The sequence below is a fragment of the Rissa tridactyla genome, chromosome 1, assembly GCF_028500815.1.
Source record: "Rissa tridactyla isolate bRisTri1 chromosome 1, bRisTri1.patW.cur.20221130, whole genome shotgun sequence".
In the NCBI taxonomy this organism is placed as follows: domain Eukaryota; kingdom Metazoa; phylum Chordata; class Aves; order Charadriiformes; family Laridae; genus Rissa; species Rissa tridactyla.
The window spans coordinates 120,542,979-120,561,018 of NC_071466.1; the positions used below are offsets into that span (position 1 = coordinate 120,542,979).

The following is an 18,040-nucleotide window of genomic DNA, read 5'->3' on the forward strand; positions in this document are numbered from 1 at the left end:
CACTCCTCATAACTTTAGATTCCTCTTAATATACATAAGGGACAACTAGTGCTAGACTGTTTGGTTTATGTAGTAACAGTTAGGGAATCATATTTGCTTCAATACAAAAGTTCAGAACACCTAATCCTCAGTATACTGTTGGCGCACCAGCACTAGTTATTTTTTATGCACCAGATCTCTATGTAAGAAATGTTAAATTACTATCTATTAAATAATACATCATTAATAAATCATATGCTCATCAAACACTTCATCAATTGATCTGACGGTACTTGCACTTAGGAAGTCACTGTAACACCTACTTTACAGCTGCAAGTACTGAGAGAGGAAGGAACCCCATTGTTTGGAGGCACAGAAGGGAACGCAAAGGAGGTCACCAATCTACCCCTGAAACCATATTTCTTGAAAGGAATGGCCAGTGCTGTGTTAAAACTTATTGGCACTACTTCTCTCTGGTTTTCCATTTGAAACAAGATTATTGCTACTAACATATTGTTGAGGAAATGCACTTTAAGAAAACAGAAAAGCAAATCTGAACTAAAAGCGCTCAGGGGAGTTATTAAAGCACATAATAAAACAGAATTACACTTGAATAAAGAATAATCTGTTTCTTACAGTAAGAAACCGATTTGAGGCAAAACAGCAAGATGAGAGTTAATGCTCTCTCTTATATCCAAGACAAGTCCTCAGCTACAGGTAAAACCAGCAGAAGTTACTAGTTAGCATTCCTCTAAGAAACAAGGACAGTTTAGCAAAACTTGTAAGCCTTTAATCCAGTTTGGACCCAACCAATTCTTCCAGTGAATAAATACAATCAAAATTACTGAGTGGGAACAAAATATAGGGAAAATGCCCAGATTGTCAGACAATCTCTTTGAGACACTTTTCAAAGTCAGTCCTCCTTGCTACACCTCTCAACATGGCATAAATCCAACATGGTCAGAGGGTTTTGTCTATTCAGAGACATTTGGCAAACTAACAGCACATGCATATTTTTTTTTATAATTTTGTGAAATATGTATGAGGACTGTGTCAAGTTCCAGGTGTTTAAAACGAGCTTAAGCAATTTACTTGCTTAACTAAACCAAATCAGCAAGAGTACAAGCCAAGACACTTCACAGTAGCTTCACAATTACTTCTCATACAGTAACTGAGACTCGCAAATCTCTGCACATATAAGGCAGACGGGGAGACAGGGGCGCTCAGTGAATTTTCTAAGAATGCCCCTGTAAAATGACCCACATCAGCCTCTAATAGGAACCATGGTGGGCTGATGACCACCACAAAGGGCACTGAAGGCAAGTAATAAATTATGTGTCCCGCTTCCCCTCGATGCATCATCTTAAGGCCCTCCATGCCTCACCTGCTGGATATCCATAAGTTTATTAAGTGTAGTGTTGAATAAAGTTTCACCCACAGGTTACAAAGTCTAAGTTAAGTTAATAAAAGTTAATTTTAGAACACACTTGAAGGTAATTTAAGATTAAATGACAGGATTTATTTTGTAGGTTAGCCTCCTGGGAAGTTAGATTAGCAAGGCCAAATTTATTCCACAACTACCTTGCGATTCTCATTCGTGGTACATTTCCAGCATAGAGTGAATAAAATAAAGGGGGTGAACCAGGCAAAATCTTGTAGGTCTTAAAGAAAGGCTTTTAGCGTTCAGGTCCTTACTTTTAATATGGAGGCTCTTGGCTTGTAAGCTTTAAATCCTTGATAGTTTGGTTCCCATAAGCTCCATGTACAGAATGAAACAATGTCTTAGAGAAAGGGAGGAAAGGGAGGTAGGAGAAATTACAGAGAGAATACCTTTCTTCTCGTATCCTTCTCACTCGCTCAGCTCGTTCTAGTTTCTTTTGTTCTTCATATGCTTTTTGTTCTGTAGTGTCTCTTTGGATGCGCTCATTTAAGGCATCAAAATCTTTTGCTATGATATGTAGAAGCCAAAATAAACCCTTTTTTATTGATTTATCAATTTTTTTCCCACAGCCCATGACAGCTGAGCAAGGTTCCTGTAAATATAAGGAGAAGAAGGAGGGGAAAATTATTTGCCGTTCAGATCACATTCCTTGACTGAAAGCAAAAACTCAGCCAAACAACTACTGCTTACTCTGAATCTTGCAAAACACTGAGAAGTATGGGAAATAAATCTGCATATAGGTTTCCTGTCAATTTAGGTGCTTTTTTTGCCAAGAGACAAATCACATTAGTTCTACCAAATTTCATTATTTCCAGTCTTTTTCCAAAAATACTAGAATACTCACAGAAAAACATGTTTGCGTGTTTATCTCTAAATAGACATATATATACACCTGTTACATATACACACACCTGTTATGTGTATATATGTATATTTGCACACCTGTTTCTATAGACATCCATATCTATGCATCTATATAGAAATATAATTTATCAACCTCAAATATGTATGTTCTGTTCTGCGCTGCTTTATAACAGCCTGTATTATATTTGTCTAGTAAAATGGAAAAAATGACATGCTTCTTTTTTAAAGAGATGGAATACTAAACTTGCTGTCCAACTAAAAAAGTTTTAAATCACATCAGTAATTATTTTTTCTTACATGGTTTCAGAGTGAACCAGCAGGTACACTTTGAGAACCTTGTTGTAAAAATTTCCTCAACAGATCCATAAGCAGAATGCCAAGGTGAACAGGAGAATTGCTTGCAAAACAGATATATGTACGGTATCTTGGCCAGGATTCCAGGGTTCTAGTTTCAGTTTTACACCATGTGGTACAATCCCCCACCTAATTGCAAGCATTATGTATATATATACTAGAAAATGAAGCATCTCAAAATATACTTACAATTTGACATAGACACTTGTGTTCATTGACAAGCTTTTCCAGAGATAAGGATTCGATTACATCTGCTTCTGACAGAGCTCCTTCTCTGTCCTGTTTATTTGCCAGCCTAAAGAAAAGATCAAAAGAAACACTGAGCATCCTGACTTGAGAGATTCTCACATCTCCAACCTTTTGACAAAGGTTGGAAGAAGAGGAAGGAGAAAGTAAAGACAAAATGTCTGGTTTTAGATTTATTTCTTAATTGCTCTTTCTACCTAATAAACACATTAGTCCATGCACTATATTCAACAGATACTAATATTAAATAATTACTAAGCACCCATAGAAAAAGCAATTACTTTTTACAGCTAAGAAGATGGATGTAAAAGACTCTATCGTTCTACATCTAAAGCTAGACAGCACAATCTGTTGGAGTCTATGAATCAAAGTTCAGAACTTTGCAACTTCCCAATCTATGTGCATTTCCCCACACAATACTGTTTCACGATCAACCCTTCTGTGGCAAGAGAACTTCGATTCAACTTTATGGATAAAATCGCAAATATTTGGCTTCCATTAACACAATGGCAGATGGTTTCGGAACCAGACATCATAGCCTTTCTTCTGAAATCTCAAGTCATTGTCAATTGGCTTTTAGGGAATGTTAGGCCAAGGCTTGTACTTTGGATTTATCATACTCCTCGCATGGAGGGAACAATGGTAGGAAATAACTCCATAGTTAGCAGAACTTGTCAGCACCTCAGTTTGATCTAAGACCTTATTCTTTCCCATTTTCCAGAATCACAGTATTTTGGCCTCAGTTCTTAATTATTTTACTCCCAAGAGAGTTTTAACCTCAAAGAAATATTAAAAGAAAAAGCTGTGTTGCATCTACAGCTCAAAAAAAAACATTCCTTGTCACCATTAACCTCACATGCTAGCCTCATTATCTAGTCTTTTCTTTCAAGTAGAGTTTATGAAGGAGACCATGCAGACAGCTTCTCAAACACCCATTCTCACTCGTTCTTCATCAGACTTAAGAACTATTTGTGGTCCAAAAGGTTCACATACTTATCATCAGTTTGGGGACAAAACCCCCTACATCCTAATGATGATCAACTTTGCTGACTTGCCTGCACAGCTAGAAACAGCACAAGGTTCTTCCTCCCCCACCCTGGCTTTGATAATCCATTCCCCTTTTTCAACAAAAAGAGTAACTCTACAGTACTTTGTACTCTATATGATTTAGTGCAGAAATTCCCTAACTGGTGTTCAATGCATATACAGAAGCTATGACATTTTCAATATGCTTATGACACTCTGTCACTACTCCTTCCCACCAACCAGCTAGGACAAGTAATGTCCTCTCAGTATTTGGCTATGAAACAGGGCCAAAGCTAAACCAGTGAAAAACTGAAATGAAATTCAAGAAAGCTGTGGAAAGTAATTAAAAGACTGGAAACAATTATCTCCACTTTTTTGCATTTAACCTATCTTTGTCACAATCTGAAAATCCTACTGCAATGCCCCTTAATCTCAAAAAGTAGTACTCAGCAGTGCTGTCAATTCCTATCTAGATTTAATTGAAGAAAATACTTCCAAACACAGACTTTGTTGCCACAGCCTATTCCCTTCTCTCCTCAGGATTAAATAACTGCACTATTTACTATGTTATTGGACTGCGCATTCTACAGAGCTCAGCTGAAGCAGAATGAAATGTTGGTAAACTGCATAGCTCAGTGTAAGCGTGACACTAATGTCTTATAACTTGCAGTAGCTGCTGATTTTTAACCTCTATTATCTTAAAAGGCGTAAGATTTGTCTTTTTGGTCAATTAGCTTCCATTTTCTCCACAGTATTCCTGTTGCAATGCTGATTGTATTTAAAAAAAAATACAGCTGAGGTGCTGCTGTATTTGGAAAAGCAGCCTATCCAAATAGCTGTCTCCACCTGATGCTCCCCAAGACCTGAAGTGGTATAGCACAGGTCATACATTTCCTGCTGTACGCCCCTGCCCCGCTTCGGTCTTTAGGTCAAACTTACAAATGGAGTTAAAGTATTTTTAAGGTACTGTGAGACAGGATATTATTATGCTGGATTTTTTTCCCCTTTCAAGTAAATGTCGGAATGACCTAGCCTTGCTTCCTTTTTCCTTCGTGCTTCAGTGTAGAAGAAAGCAATCCCTGCACTTCCACTTGGGCTTCATTGGTAGGCAGCGCTCCACCTGCAGCTTCCAAGGCCTCTCTCTATCTAGGGAGCTGCTCCCAGACACTTCCTGCTACTGGGCAGCTCCAGCAGCGATCCGCCTCTCAGCAAGGCTGGGTTTCAAACAGGCAGAACCAGATTCCCCAGTAGAAAGTAATCAATTTGCCTGTCTACTGCAGTTGCAGAAGTCAGCTTCTCTCTCACACCACTGCTCCTGAAGATGAACCCTTGGACAATTATTTAAGAACTAGAAGCAGAAGGCATGCAGAAAATACTGAATGGAATGCCACTCAAGACTCATTATTTAAGCAAATATTCGAAACAATGCTTTTCAGATTATACTGAAGTTTACCCTCAGGAGTTCCTCTGAAGGATAAACGAGAAAGCCACCAGCACAAGATTAAAAGGTAAAGGCTTTTCTTTTATGTACTCTTTACTTAAGTTGCAAATATCAGAAAAAGGCTGTGTAGTGTGGTTTAGAATGGAAATGTGCCTAAGTGTCAAAGCATACAAATAATGGATGTCTACCCTCCAAAGAACTGGGTATTTCTCTTGGTGAATATAGTCTCAGAGCTCTGCCGCTCATGCACAGGAATGCTAGGTTGTGAGGCAAGTTTTATGCATAAAACTTCCTTCTTTAGGGAATACGTCGGAGTTATCTTAACGGACAGACCTTGATTTTAATTTTCCAAGTCAGTAGAACTTCATATATAGCTATTTTTCATGTTTAAAGAACTGTAGGAGGCATATATCAAAACATACTTGAAAGCACAGGAGAGTGTCTGTTGGTTTATCACATTAAGTTTGCTGAGTGAGAAGCTTTCACATATAAAATCATGCTTGGCTTATTTCAATTTCATATAAAGTATATTTGGAGCCTTCTTAGTGTAACAAACTTACTTTAAGCAAGAAATAAAGAAAAGGTAAGCACCAACTGCTTTTGTATCAAGTAGGATTTTTCTAAGCAACTAGAGAGCTTTTGAACTTTATTTTAAGAGTCATGGGAAACAATGTGGAAAGGGAGTGTATGTGTGCATTGGCACAACTGACATCTACAGTTCAGTAACAATATTTCTCTTAGAAGCCAGAAGACATGCCAGAGAAAAACAAGGTCTGAATGCAAACTATGTGTGTTCCTTGACCTGAACATTACTGAGCAAAGAGGAATAAGAATGTAAATTACTGAACAAAGAGGAATAAGAAAAAAACCAACCAGTACTAAAGTTTACTTTACAATCCAAAAGATTTGGTGAAAATAATCCAGTATGAAAAGAACACGTTCATATCTCAGCTTTCATCAAAAATCCAAGAAGTGACACAGAAAGGGTTTATATGAGAAGAGGGTATTTTGTGTGAGGGTATGTGCGCACACATGTGTTTGTTTTCTTGTTTTGCAGACTTGGAGGGTTTTTTTTAAAATCACTTACTTTTCAACTTACACATTTCTCTCCACTTGTGTGGGATTCTCATACAGTTACAGAACACTGAAAACTAACCACTGTAGAGGATACACATTAGGGGGGTAACCTGTAAAAGTGTCTCAGAGTTGCTGCTTTTGGGGTTAAGTTTAATCAGTTACACAAACCCATAATATTGGGTCCAACCTGCATGGTGGCCATCAAAATTAACAAAGAGCAAAGCATCCCTGGAGTCAAAATACTACAGTATCAGAACTATCAACATGATTAAAAGCAACTTAAGGAAAATGTATATTTATGAGAATGATTTATCTAAGATCAAGAATATTAGTCTTCAAGGCTACTTCAAGAAGCCATAGCTTTGAGTGGCTGAATTAGCACTCCCGGGAAAACAAAGCGAGAGAACTTTTGAATTTAACAGCGGTCTACACAAGGGAAAAAACAATGCCATATTCTTCAGTCTACAGACCATCTTCTCTTTAAAAATGCTGTTCTACCTTTTTTTCCCTTCAGAAATTTCATCTCTCATCTATTAACTTTTTTCTTGGGCAATCCTGGGGACAACAATCAGGAGGATGTTTTATCCTAGAGAAGCGAGGCATCAGCAGATATAGCAAGAAAAGGTTTATTAGCCTCTTTATGCTGTGCTTATGTTAACATGCATGAAAGAAACTCCTCATCTACAAAAAGGCAGAAAGACGTCAGTTTGTCAGATTGTTTTGTTTGTTCTTTCCCCTTCAGTTACTGGCAGCTCATTGGTTTTTTGAGGAAGTCACAGAAAACAAAATTCTTGCTATTTTTAACAAACAAGGAGACAGGAGAACTAGCCAACAGTTTCAGGCCTCCAATGGAGACCACAAGGCACTCTAAGATTTAGCTCTGAGCCCCCTCATTCCACAGACTTTTTGCAGATTGCCTTTAAAAGCTTTCAACTACACTGAAATAATCCAAATGGCACGTATTAATAGATCTTAAACTACTACATTCTTCTTTAGCATTCTAAGCCCCTGCACCTTCTGGATTGTTGACAACAATTACAAACCCATCAGTAACTTTTTACTGATTGACACTAGGCTCTTTCTCAAATAAACTGGCTTATTTCATTTCTCTAGTTTGTTTTTCATGCCTTCAATTCTTATATAAAACAATCCTTTGAATATTACGGTAAGCTATAAAAAAAAAACAACCCACTGAATAAAGTGCTAGAAGATTATCTGCCTGCAAACATCAATTAAGAGTTTGCCTTCATGCAACTGCAAGGAGATATGATATTTCTCTAATTCAGTCTTTTCCCTAAACAGTTCCTCCAGGTCACAATTAAATAAGAGAGTATAAGATTCTAAACTCATCCTGTTTATAATATCTCTAGGCAACTCTAGAGCAACTCCATTCTCATACTACCTTTTGAAGTGGTCACAAGAACATCAACAATTATAATTTGTTTCATTTTGGTTAAGTGGCCTTGTCCTCACCTCAGGTCTGAATCATATTCCTGTTTACCGAAAGTATATTTCTCTGACATACTGCTCTGCAATCAGTTTAATCAGACCTATTGATCAAATAGGCTGTATCCAGAGAGGTCTGAGCTCACATCAAGAAAATCGTGTTCAGCTTCCAGATGAGTAATTCCAAAAGGAACGACAATTAATTATATTGCTATATACTTTTGTATGACATTTAAAAAAACTGTAAATATGAATTATTTTATTCTACTCTATTTCACCATGATATATGAATACCTAGGCAAACATTAAGGTATTTAGTCAAAGTTGCCTGTAAGATATGTTTTTTAAAAAGCGGCCTTGAAATCCTTACATTTATTACAGGTGATTTCCAAGGCTGTGATACGTAGCTATATGGTCTGACAGAGATGAAATGGGAATGTAAAGTACAAATTTTGAGCCTGCAATTCTACTGCCAGGAGGACAAAAATCTTGAAACTGACTTATAACAATACAAAGTCGTTAACTAGGCTTCAAACTATATATCCTTTCAAATTGAAAGAATTACACCTTTTCTCTATCCTGTTGCAGCCTTTTCTCTTGTTCCTAATTTATATCAAATAACTGCTTTAAAAATATGTCAATACCTGGACCTTAATTATGGGATGTTTTGGCAGAGGAGATTATGACTTTCTTTTTGGATTTCTGTGACCTACAGGTGGCCATCTTATTTGCACCAGCTAATTAAGTGAAGGTGCTGATTTCCAGTATTATTCTTGCTGGAAATAAACAAATAAACCCAGGTACCTACAACATATACATTTACTTCTCTGTACTGCTCAGTTCTGGGGTCTCTTAAAGAGCACTACTGACAGTAAATGTCAAAATGGCAAAAACACCACCATGAAAACATTAAATAAGTTCTTCAGTTTTGCTTTTAATCAAGGGATACTCCATTCCCTCTCCAATTACAGAGAATAATCTACAGACTAACTGATTTGCAGAGTGAGGTCATTGTTTTGTCAGTCAGGACTTGTACGTAGGTGCAGTATGTGTCATCGTAACTGTGACTTATGTCAGCGCGAAAGCATGAACTCACCACCTTCCATTACCCAAAGTATCGGTACAGAAAATGAAAATTGCTGTCTGTAGACATGGAAATAAATAGATACTTTTCCTCAAGCAGCCACACATTCATAACAAAGGTTCCAAAACTCTGAGGAACAATCTCAAATTGGCCCCTGATTCACTGTGCATCTTTGAATCAAGTCTTCATAAAATAGCAAAAAAATCCCCATTTTTCTAATTGGAACGTAAGAGAAGTACTGACAGTTGCAAAGATTTCAAAAGTATAAAAGCTTGTAACACAGATGATTCACAAACTGCTGTATTCTGCCACTCCACTAATGCTAAAGTCTATATACCTTGTATTATTCCCTTCTCTTCTGTGTTAGGATTCTTTCCCATATCATGCAACACTACACAATCAACCAAAGACAGCTACATCTCCTACAACGTGATTGTGTTACAGATTTCTGGCCAAACACCCAAGAACATCTGAATTATTTTAAGTAACTACAGTCTATTTTCCCCCTCCACATCTCCCTTGGAGGGCTTACTCCAGCAGCACGATTTGGTTACACTTTTCCAATAACTTTGGACTCATTCTTGCCCATCTTTTGAACTCCTTGAATACTCAAGACCTGTTTTATTCCATCCGAATCTCAAGTTTTTACTCAGTATCAACATTTCTCCACCTCCCATGATCTATTTCACACTAATTAGAGCAACTCCAAAGCTGCCTTGCTTCAAATGCATCGTTTCTGTGCTCCTGCGTGTTGGTCATTTTGGTTTCACTGGGTAGCCTTATGGCAGTTATGGTGGGTAACATTGTCTCAAGGGGACAAGCAACCAGTTTGTATTTCCTCAATGTTAGTAGGCAATGCCAGAAGCAATGTGCTACTGGTTATTTTCCAGAGACAAAGGCTGACAAATACAAATGACCTTTGCATGTTAGTATTTTTTAATATTAAGAATGGGATACCCATTAGCACCTAGGTCCCCTGTGCTGAAAATGTTACTGATTTTGCACTAGCATATCCTATATACTCTGATAGAATTTAGCTACCTTCCACACATAATGGCATCTCTTCTTAGTCTCATACCCAGGGCAGGCTTCCTGCCTTTGGTATTTTCCTGTTCAACCACACCCACACTTCCCACAAACAGAAACTTCAACTTAGAACTATTTTTAAATATGTTTTTCCAAGGACTTATCATCTTAAGACAGAGGTGCTTTAAGAGGATATTTTCATCCAACCACCTTGCTGTGTGATAATCCTTGGTTTAAGCATGTCTGTTTACAAGGTATTCAAGTTAAAGGAAACTGCTTAAACAAAGGAGAAAATAAATGTAACCTGTAGCAAGACTGGTTACTTTAATTACTTAAAACATATCTTTGGGTAACAGGGCAAGAGTCCAAAATGCCATCCAACAAGTTTCTTCTTTTCTTGTGTGAACACGCGAGAGAGTACAGCCTTTGTAGAAAACTGAAATTTCAACTCAAACCCCTAGTTTTCCCCTCGGACTACTACAAATATCTTAAACTGTAGGCATTTAAATGGTATATGTCTCACTAATTTTTTATTGCTAAACTTCAGACACTTAAAGCAGTAATCAAGTTCCAAATTAGAGTACAACTCCAAACATTACTCAGAGCCATTGTGCTCAAAAATAACCGTTATACAGGTTTGTTGGCACCATATAACAGAGCTATAATGTAACTTCACTGCAGTCTGGAAATGGATTAGAAAAATAATAATAATAAAAAAAATAAGATTACTCGTAACTTGAAATTCCTTTAGGCCATGTTGCCAGAAAGTGTCCTCTACCCAGTGCCCTTAATTGATTCATAACTAAGGAACGGGAAAACAAACTGACCCTTATTTTTGTTGCAATCATAAAAAAAAAAAAGTAAACAGTAGCTATTTCATCAGAGGTGAAAACAGGAGTATGAGGCAGAACACGGGTCGTACATCTCAAAGAGCTCTTAAAGAAAGAGTTCTGTCCCTTGATTGTTTGCAAGTTCTTTTCTCCTGGTGGACTGCAGCATGTTAAAATGAATTTAAGAAGGCAAGCAGATTGCATCAAAGATCAAATACAAACAGAGCCTTTTGTGTCAGGCATTTTAACGAAGGTGCTGAATAACCAAGAAACAGTGAACAAAACTATGGAAATTAAAATAAACAGGTTCTGGCAAGTCAAGGGGGTGGGGAGGAAATAAAAAAAATCATCAAAGTCAAAAAAGGAGCCATTAAACCTAATTATAACGAGTAACAAGAGTTCCATATGACCAACTTACCTACCTCACATATCCATTTATGCCTTTTAACTTAATGCAGCCCAAATCTCATTTTTTGGATGTAGGCTCCCCATTTACTGGGTCTACTGATAAATTAGATAGGTGGAAGAATATGCTATATGACTACCTTGCAATTAGGTAGAAGGACCTTTCAACTTGCCTTTTTATTTTCTTCCCTTAAAAAAATGGATAAGACAATATAAAATTTTTCATTTCCATCAAATTCATTATCTTTGAATTTAGGACATACATTATCATCGTGACAGATTAATAATGGTGGTCCAGTTATCGGGTTCCATTATTCCCCTAGTCAGTGTGCTGACGTAACTATCACTATAAAGACTTTCCCAGCCACATATGTCATCAGTTTGACTGGAGAGATTCATAACCCTGATGAGCAACACAATAAAGTTATCAGAAGGCAAAGACTCTTGCAATACCCTTAAAATCTATTTGACAAAGATGTGAAAATGGTGTTTCTGAACCTGTCTACTAAATAAAACTATATATAAAGATGCCTACCAGAAGAACAAATATAAACTTAATCACCAGTGGATCTGCGTGACTAAAACACCTTGAATGGCAGTGAGGGAAGCCTTTCTAGAAGATAAGGTATGCCAGAGTGACGAAACTGAAATGCCACATGTGCATTCCTATTTTTTCACCCCAAATATGTGCATGAAAGCACATCAATAATCCTTGAACTCTGAGTACAACTTAGGTATTGGGCAAAACTGGGCCTGATTCTTTCTCCTTGCCCTTTCTTATCCCTGCCACCCCCTCCCCAAGTCCATCCTGTAGCCCTGTCTGTCTGTGGCTATGTTTTCAATCTTACCTTGCTTCTAAGTGTGAACAGAGAAGGCACAGTGCCACATCAGTTTGACTAAGTCATTGCCGCCATATTATTAGAGCAACTTGATTTCTGCAGATTATCTTTTATTAAAGACCAGCTAGCAGCTTGTGATTCCGTCTCCAAACACCTGGTTCCAACATCAGTAACAGTTCAGATAAAAGACAACACAGCAGCATTTATTATTGAGGAATGGCCAGAAGCATGGGCAAACTTCACCAATGCTCTTCAGATTTATATGTGTAAGAGCATTTAGGGCCATTTCTAAACATAGTCAATAATTTGAAGCTACATTTGAACAAGTGAATGCTTTCCCATGTACTTATTTGCTTTGCCTTTACTGCAGTCAGTCTCTTAACTGTTTTAACCCAAATTTTCCAAACTTCAATGACGAAAAAGTCTGATGAGGATTTGCTAGGCTGTGCTATTTTATCACTTCAGAAGGATCATCTTTTAACATCTTTTTTTTTTAATGTAGGGGACACAGTAACTCACTGGAGTGCTTTCAGTCCACATATTCCTTTTACTCAACTCTAAAAGAATAGGCATATTATCCCTCTACTGACAAAAACTTCAAGGAAATAGATCTTTGATCTCAATCGAAAGAACAACAGGAAGTGCCCCTATACATATACACAAACACTTAGGACAACAACAAGAACTCAGTATCTGAACAAAGCTTGTTGTGGAACACTCAAGAAGCCAAGCCAACAAGTGTCAAGGTTATCTTTGTCACAAAGACATCCTTATTTATTTGAAACCAGCATGCATTTCACTTGCCAGTATAATCAACCACATTTATTGGCAAGCACCTTCAGTGTCAGGTTTTGAAGGCAAGCCCAATGGCATATAAGATACAAAACTAGGGTTCAATTGCTTATATTCCACTCTTTAGTGAGACTGACATTTAAACAAGAAAAAAAATATTCCATTAACAACAACCTTAAGTATTTTCTGCTTGCTTCTTTGCAAGTTTGATATTCAAGAATATTTTCAGATTTGCAATTCTCTTGCTTTTTCTTCCCCCACCCCACCCCCAGGAATAGAGCTATTTCAAGAGCAATGCACCCAAAGCATTGAAAAGTAGATGTCAATCATTAATGGATATACAAATTGAAGATAAAGCCCAGTACAGTTCATATGCTCCTGTGTTTAACTTACTTTCACACTGTAGAAGATTAATCATATGAAAAATTGGTAACTGCCCTTTTGAGAAATTGTACTGTGTTCTGAAAGAATAACTGGATGACTTGCATGCATGTCATACAGCTTTTCAGTAATTACTTGCATTCTCTTAGATACAAGAAAGTCTTGCCACCTCACATCATAAGCATTAACGGTGCCCTTAGAACTTGCTTTTAATCACAGTCTTGTCAAGCCATGCTAAATTAACATGGGTCAACAGATGTTTTAGACTATACTAAAACAGATTTTCAGGTCACTTCTCTGAAGCCTTGTTTAGCACTTCTGGTTCCATTCACATGCCCCAGACTGAACTTCCCCTGTGGCAGTGTCAGTGGTGCCAAGCAGCTCTGAAAGATTCCTAAAGAACGTTATCTTGAAGAAATTGATTGACTTTAGCTGTGCGGAGATACACAGCAAGTTAGGCAACGAAGAGGAATTACTCTAACAAAATGAAGACACGTTGCATTTTCCCACCCCAAAGTAATGTTTTCCAACAATTTACTTGCAAGCTTGCCTGAGCACAACTCTCAGTACGTTACCGTAACTTCTAATGACTGCCAGGCTTTTTGGATTCTCTTGATGTGGATCAACAAACACTAAATTCAGATTTTAAGGCATTAAGGGGAAAAATAAAAAGCAGTAAGGGAAATCCACACTGGGGTAGAATATCAACATTCTTTCTCATGACTGATCTCTGTGGCATTTCAGGTTTTGTTTTTCAGCTAATCCTCCTGCAGACAGCCAGATTTAAGTCCGTGGAAGACATGTTCGTGCAGTTCAATTCCATGACTTGTATTATGCAAAAATCTACTTAGGGAATTTAAATATGCATAAGGGAGCAGAGATACCAAAGTCGTATCATCATCGTATAATGAAATCTTTTGCATATTGACAGGTTACTGGATTGATCCTTGACAGTTATTACAAACGCATCCTTTTGGACAAATACTGTGCCAAATTACAAATAAAAAAAAAAAAAATCTTTAGAATTGGGGTTTAAGAAGAAATGCACCTATAAAACACTACTATTTCAGAAGACTGCCCTGAAACCTCTGAAACAGCCAAAAGATACTACTGTGCTGTTTAACATTTATGCTTGAACAGCCCTTTGAAAGACACACATTTGACTTCACCAGAAGAACCCAAGCAAAAATCCCACAATCTTTTAGTCCTGAACATTATGCTTTTTACTGAAACTTTCCATTCTTGATCATAGTCCAAGGAAAACATTCATTCAGAGATTAAAAATAATACTTTCTTCCCTATAATTAAAAATAGTTGAACTTAGATATTTTCTAAAACATACACAATAGAAACTTTCCCATAATTATATCCCCAGTAAAGCTTGCACAACAGCTAGGGTAGAAAACAGAACTAAATCCACTTTCTATTGAATAAGAAACGGTACTGAATTGTATCCCACTATGATGCACAAAGTACATTTGCACAAATTTTATGAAGACTGCAAATGACAATGTAAGAATAGATGACAGTAATCCCAAAAAGGCTTCGAAAATCTTCAAGCTGCAATATTAGTAACATGTATCTACCTCCATGAAAACTTAGACATTAAAAAAAAATATATGTATTTTCATGCTAAATTATTAGAGTTCTCTTGTTCTGTTTTGCTGTAGAGTTACCGGCTTCAGTAACTACCAATTAAACTCCCCAGGCAATAGAAGGCAAGGAAAATGGAGAAAGGTTTTTCAGAGTGGCTAAAGTAAAAGCCTAAAGTAACTTATTCATGCCAGAACTCTGATTCATTAGATAGTCTATCTCATAACCTCAAAAGCTGAAGTGTGTGTTTCCTACTGAGAATCCAGAAATGGAACAGCAGGTTCACTTCTATTTCCAAAAAGATTTAAAAGTTGATTAGTTTGCATCAAATAAGAAATTATGATAAAATAACAATTTAAGTTACTCCTCTCTTCCTCCCCAAAATAAGAGTCCTCTCCACATGCCTTATTCCTCATTGTTCTAAGTTCTGGACCGCACACAACCAATCTACCACAAAAATGGTCTTGGGCTACAAATCACTGTATGTGGAAAAAACACTGTCATGAAGAAGCTGAGGGAAGACTGTTAACCATACCCATCTGAAGATAAATTAAAAACTTTAGGTTATGATTAGGTCCTACAGAAACTGGATTAAATGGTGGAGTGCGCTGACACCACCTACCTTGTACATTTGTTCAGAATACCTTCCACTTCCAAGTCATTGCTACATCTACTTTACTTTTATGCAGATGGAAGTAGCTCTAATCTCCAAAACTACTTATCATGTATACATATAACTGCTAACGTTGATTGTTTTTACACTTTGATTACAGTGAAACAAGAACAAAGATACTGGAGTTAACTCCCTGTGTGGCAAGGGGGGGGGAAAAAAAACCAGAAAAATCCAACGTGAACATAAAAACCATGAGAGACCGCCTCCAAGAGCTTAAACTGAGAGCTAGGGAACTACAGATAGCTGGAGGAAACAACGGTGCAACTGTACAAGAGGAGGAGCATGAGGAGTTTGAACAGCAGGCCATTATTTATGAAAAAGAACCCATAACTGAAAGGCACTTGCATGAAATCCAGAAGCTTCAGAATGAAATTAATAATTTGGTGGAGGAAGTTCATAAATTCAGTCAACAACAAAAAAGTCTACTATCTTCAATGCGAAGATTCAGTGTTCTGAAAAAGGAATCTAACATAGCAAGAGAAATAAAAATTCAAGCAGAGCACATACGAAAAAGTTTGGATGAACTGTCAAAAACAGTGAAAAAAGCTGAAAATGAACATGGGCCATCACGTGCCACAGTAAGAATTCTAGCTTCCCAGCATGCTTTCTTATCCCAGCGTTACCTAAATGCGATGCTCTCATACAACGATGCTATAAATGCTAAGCAAGAGAAATGCAGAAGATTTATTGTCCGTCAGCTTGAAGTAGCTGGTAAAGAGGTATCTGAGGAAGAAGTCAACGACATGCTCCAACAAGGAAAATGGGAGATTTTCAATGAAAATCTACTCACTGAAGTGAAAATTACGAAAGCTCAGCTTTCAGAGATTGAACAGAGACACAAAGAACTAGTCAATCTGGAGAACCAGATCAAAGACTTACAGGAACTTTTTATCCAGATATCAGTTCTGGTGGAGGAGCAAGGGGGGATGATCAACAACATTGAAATCAGTATGAACAACACTCAAGAATACACTCAAGTATCTAAAGAAAAATTTGGGCTTGCAGTCAAGTATCGCAAAAGAAACCCTTGCAAAGCAGTATGTTGCTGGTGTTGTCCATGCTGCAAATGACAAAAGAAATAAACTATTAGAAATACCAATGGTTCCTACTTAGTAATCTGATCGTGTAAAGCAGTCTCAGGATCCCTCAGTTGCTTCATTTTTCTTCCCATTTCCCCTTCCACAGAGCTCTCAGGAAAAACTGCATCTGTTTTTGCAAACAGAATTAGAAGAATGCAAAGAATTTTACGGTTTTCACAGAAACACATGAACTAGGGGAAAGGATCAAAGGCCACAAGGGACGCTTTTTTGTATTTCCACTCAAACTAACACAATGTGGCAAGAAACTACCGGTGGTTTTGGGAAGCATTGAAAATACTGTTAATCTCAAAGACAGGATTCATAAGAACGGTTTACTTACTTTTTATAAAATACCAATTAGTATTTTTAATTGCCTTGCATTTTTTTAGCGCTCTCATTTACTTGGTTCAAATTCTAAAGTTTTTTTTTTCCAGGAGTCTGAAATTCTACAAAAAGAATCTACACGTAAAGCAGACATTGTTAGTAACAATCCAGAATGTGATGCCTAAACCAAACAAGAAGTCAGAACACAGTTATCAGGAGTGTTTCAATACCACCTCTATAGCAAAAGTTACTTACAGGCTTACTTACCTACTTAAAACTATGAAATAATGCTCATATTATAGTAGGACAGTGTGCACTGTCTTATGGAACACAAAACAGACATTGGGTTATTTATTTTAATAACACCATGCTCTATTTCTTACAGATGGGTGGTGAGCTGATATTTTCTGAACACATTAAATATCGCTAACAGCAGAAGACCATGACACCACACCTACAGGAAGACTTGTTAGCAACGTGCTGAGAAGCCAAGCATTAATAAGCTGACATAGAAACATTTACACTATTCAGCTACATAGGCAGACCTCTACCAGGTGAGGATAGGGGAATATGATACTTTATTACACAGTGATAAGACACGTTCTTACTGCTGCCTAGCCTCTTTAAATATGCAGTTGAGTCTGCAGGCTCACTTTCACTAGTACAAAAGTGTCGGAAAAAAAACATAATAAAAAATAGAACTCCATCATAAAAATAAACAAAATAGGATGGAAGGAACTTCTGGGGGATGTTCAGATCAGCCTTTTGCTCAAACTCTTGCTCAGATCAAGACAGGAAATTCCCTGGTTGCAGATCTTGTCCACCACTACTCATCCTACCACCACGCCTCTGAGAAGAGCCTGTTCTGTTATCTTCACACCTTACTAGTAGGCAGCAGGAAGACCTCTCCCTTAGTTTCTTCATCTTAAGTCTGAACAAACTCATCTCTGACTCTCCTCATATGTTACATGCTCCAATACCCAAATGGGATGGATTCACCTTAATGTATTCAACATTTGTCTTCACAGTCTTGTTGTAGTGGGAAGTCCAGAACCAGACACGGTACAGGACATGTATTTATTTATACTACTACAGGAGCTGCCAGAGGAACTAGTTGCACATTTCCACAACTCCAAATGG

The 18,040-nt window shown here is 37.4% G+C and overlaps 2 protein-coding genes across 10 annotated transcripts in view; one reads left to right on the forward strand and one right to left on the reverse strand.

Annotated features, from left to right (window-relative positions):
- Positions 1 to 18,040, reverse strand: part of ARL13B (ADP ribosylation factor like GTPase 13B) — a 47,319-nt gene that overhangs the window by 10,440 nt on the left and 18,839 nt on the right. For all 9 annotated transcript variants that reach the window (XM_054199055.1, XM_054199044.1, XM_054199081.1 and 6 more), the window contains exons 5-6: positions 2,828 to 2,933; positions 1,810 to 2,012 (exon numbers count right to left, since the gene is read on the reverse strand). In XM_054199055.1, coding sequence (XP_054055030.1) covers positions 1,810 to 2,012; positions 2,828 to 2,933 — 309 coding nt within the window. The remainder of the gene's footprint in view (positions 1 to 1,809; positions 2,013 to 2,827; positions 2,934 to 18,040) is intronic.
- Positions 5,123 to 16,592, forward strand: STX19 (syntaxin 19). The gene is made up of 2 exons (XM_054199097.1): positions 5,123 to 5,418; positions 15,598 to 16,592. Exon 2 carries the CDS (start codon positions 15,689 to 15,691, stop codon positions 16,565 to 16,567), a length of 879 nt encoding a protein of 292 aa, XP_054055072.1. The 5' UTR covers positions 5,123 to 5,418; positions 15,598 to 15,688; the 3' UTR covers positions 16,568 to 16,592.

Excerpts from the sequence above, each read along its gene's own strand:
- STX19 (XM_054199097.1), top strand. The coding sequence starts at position 15,689 with ATGAGAGACCGCCTCCAAGAGCTTAAACTGAGAGCTAGGGAACTACAG.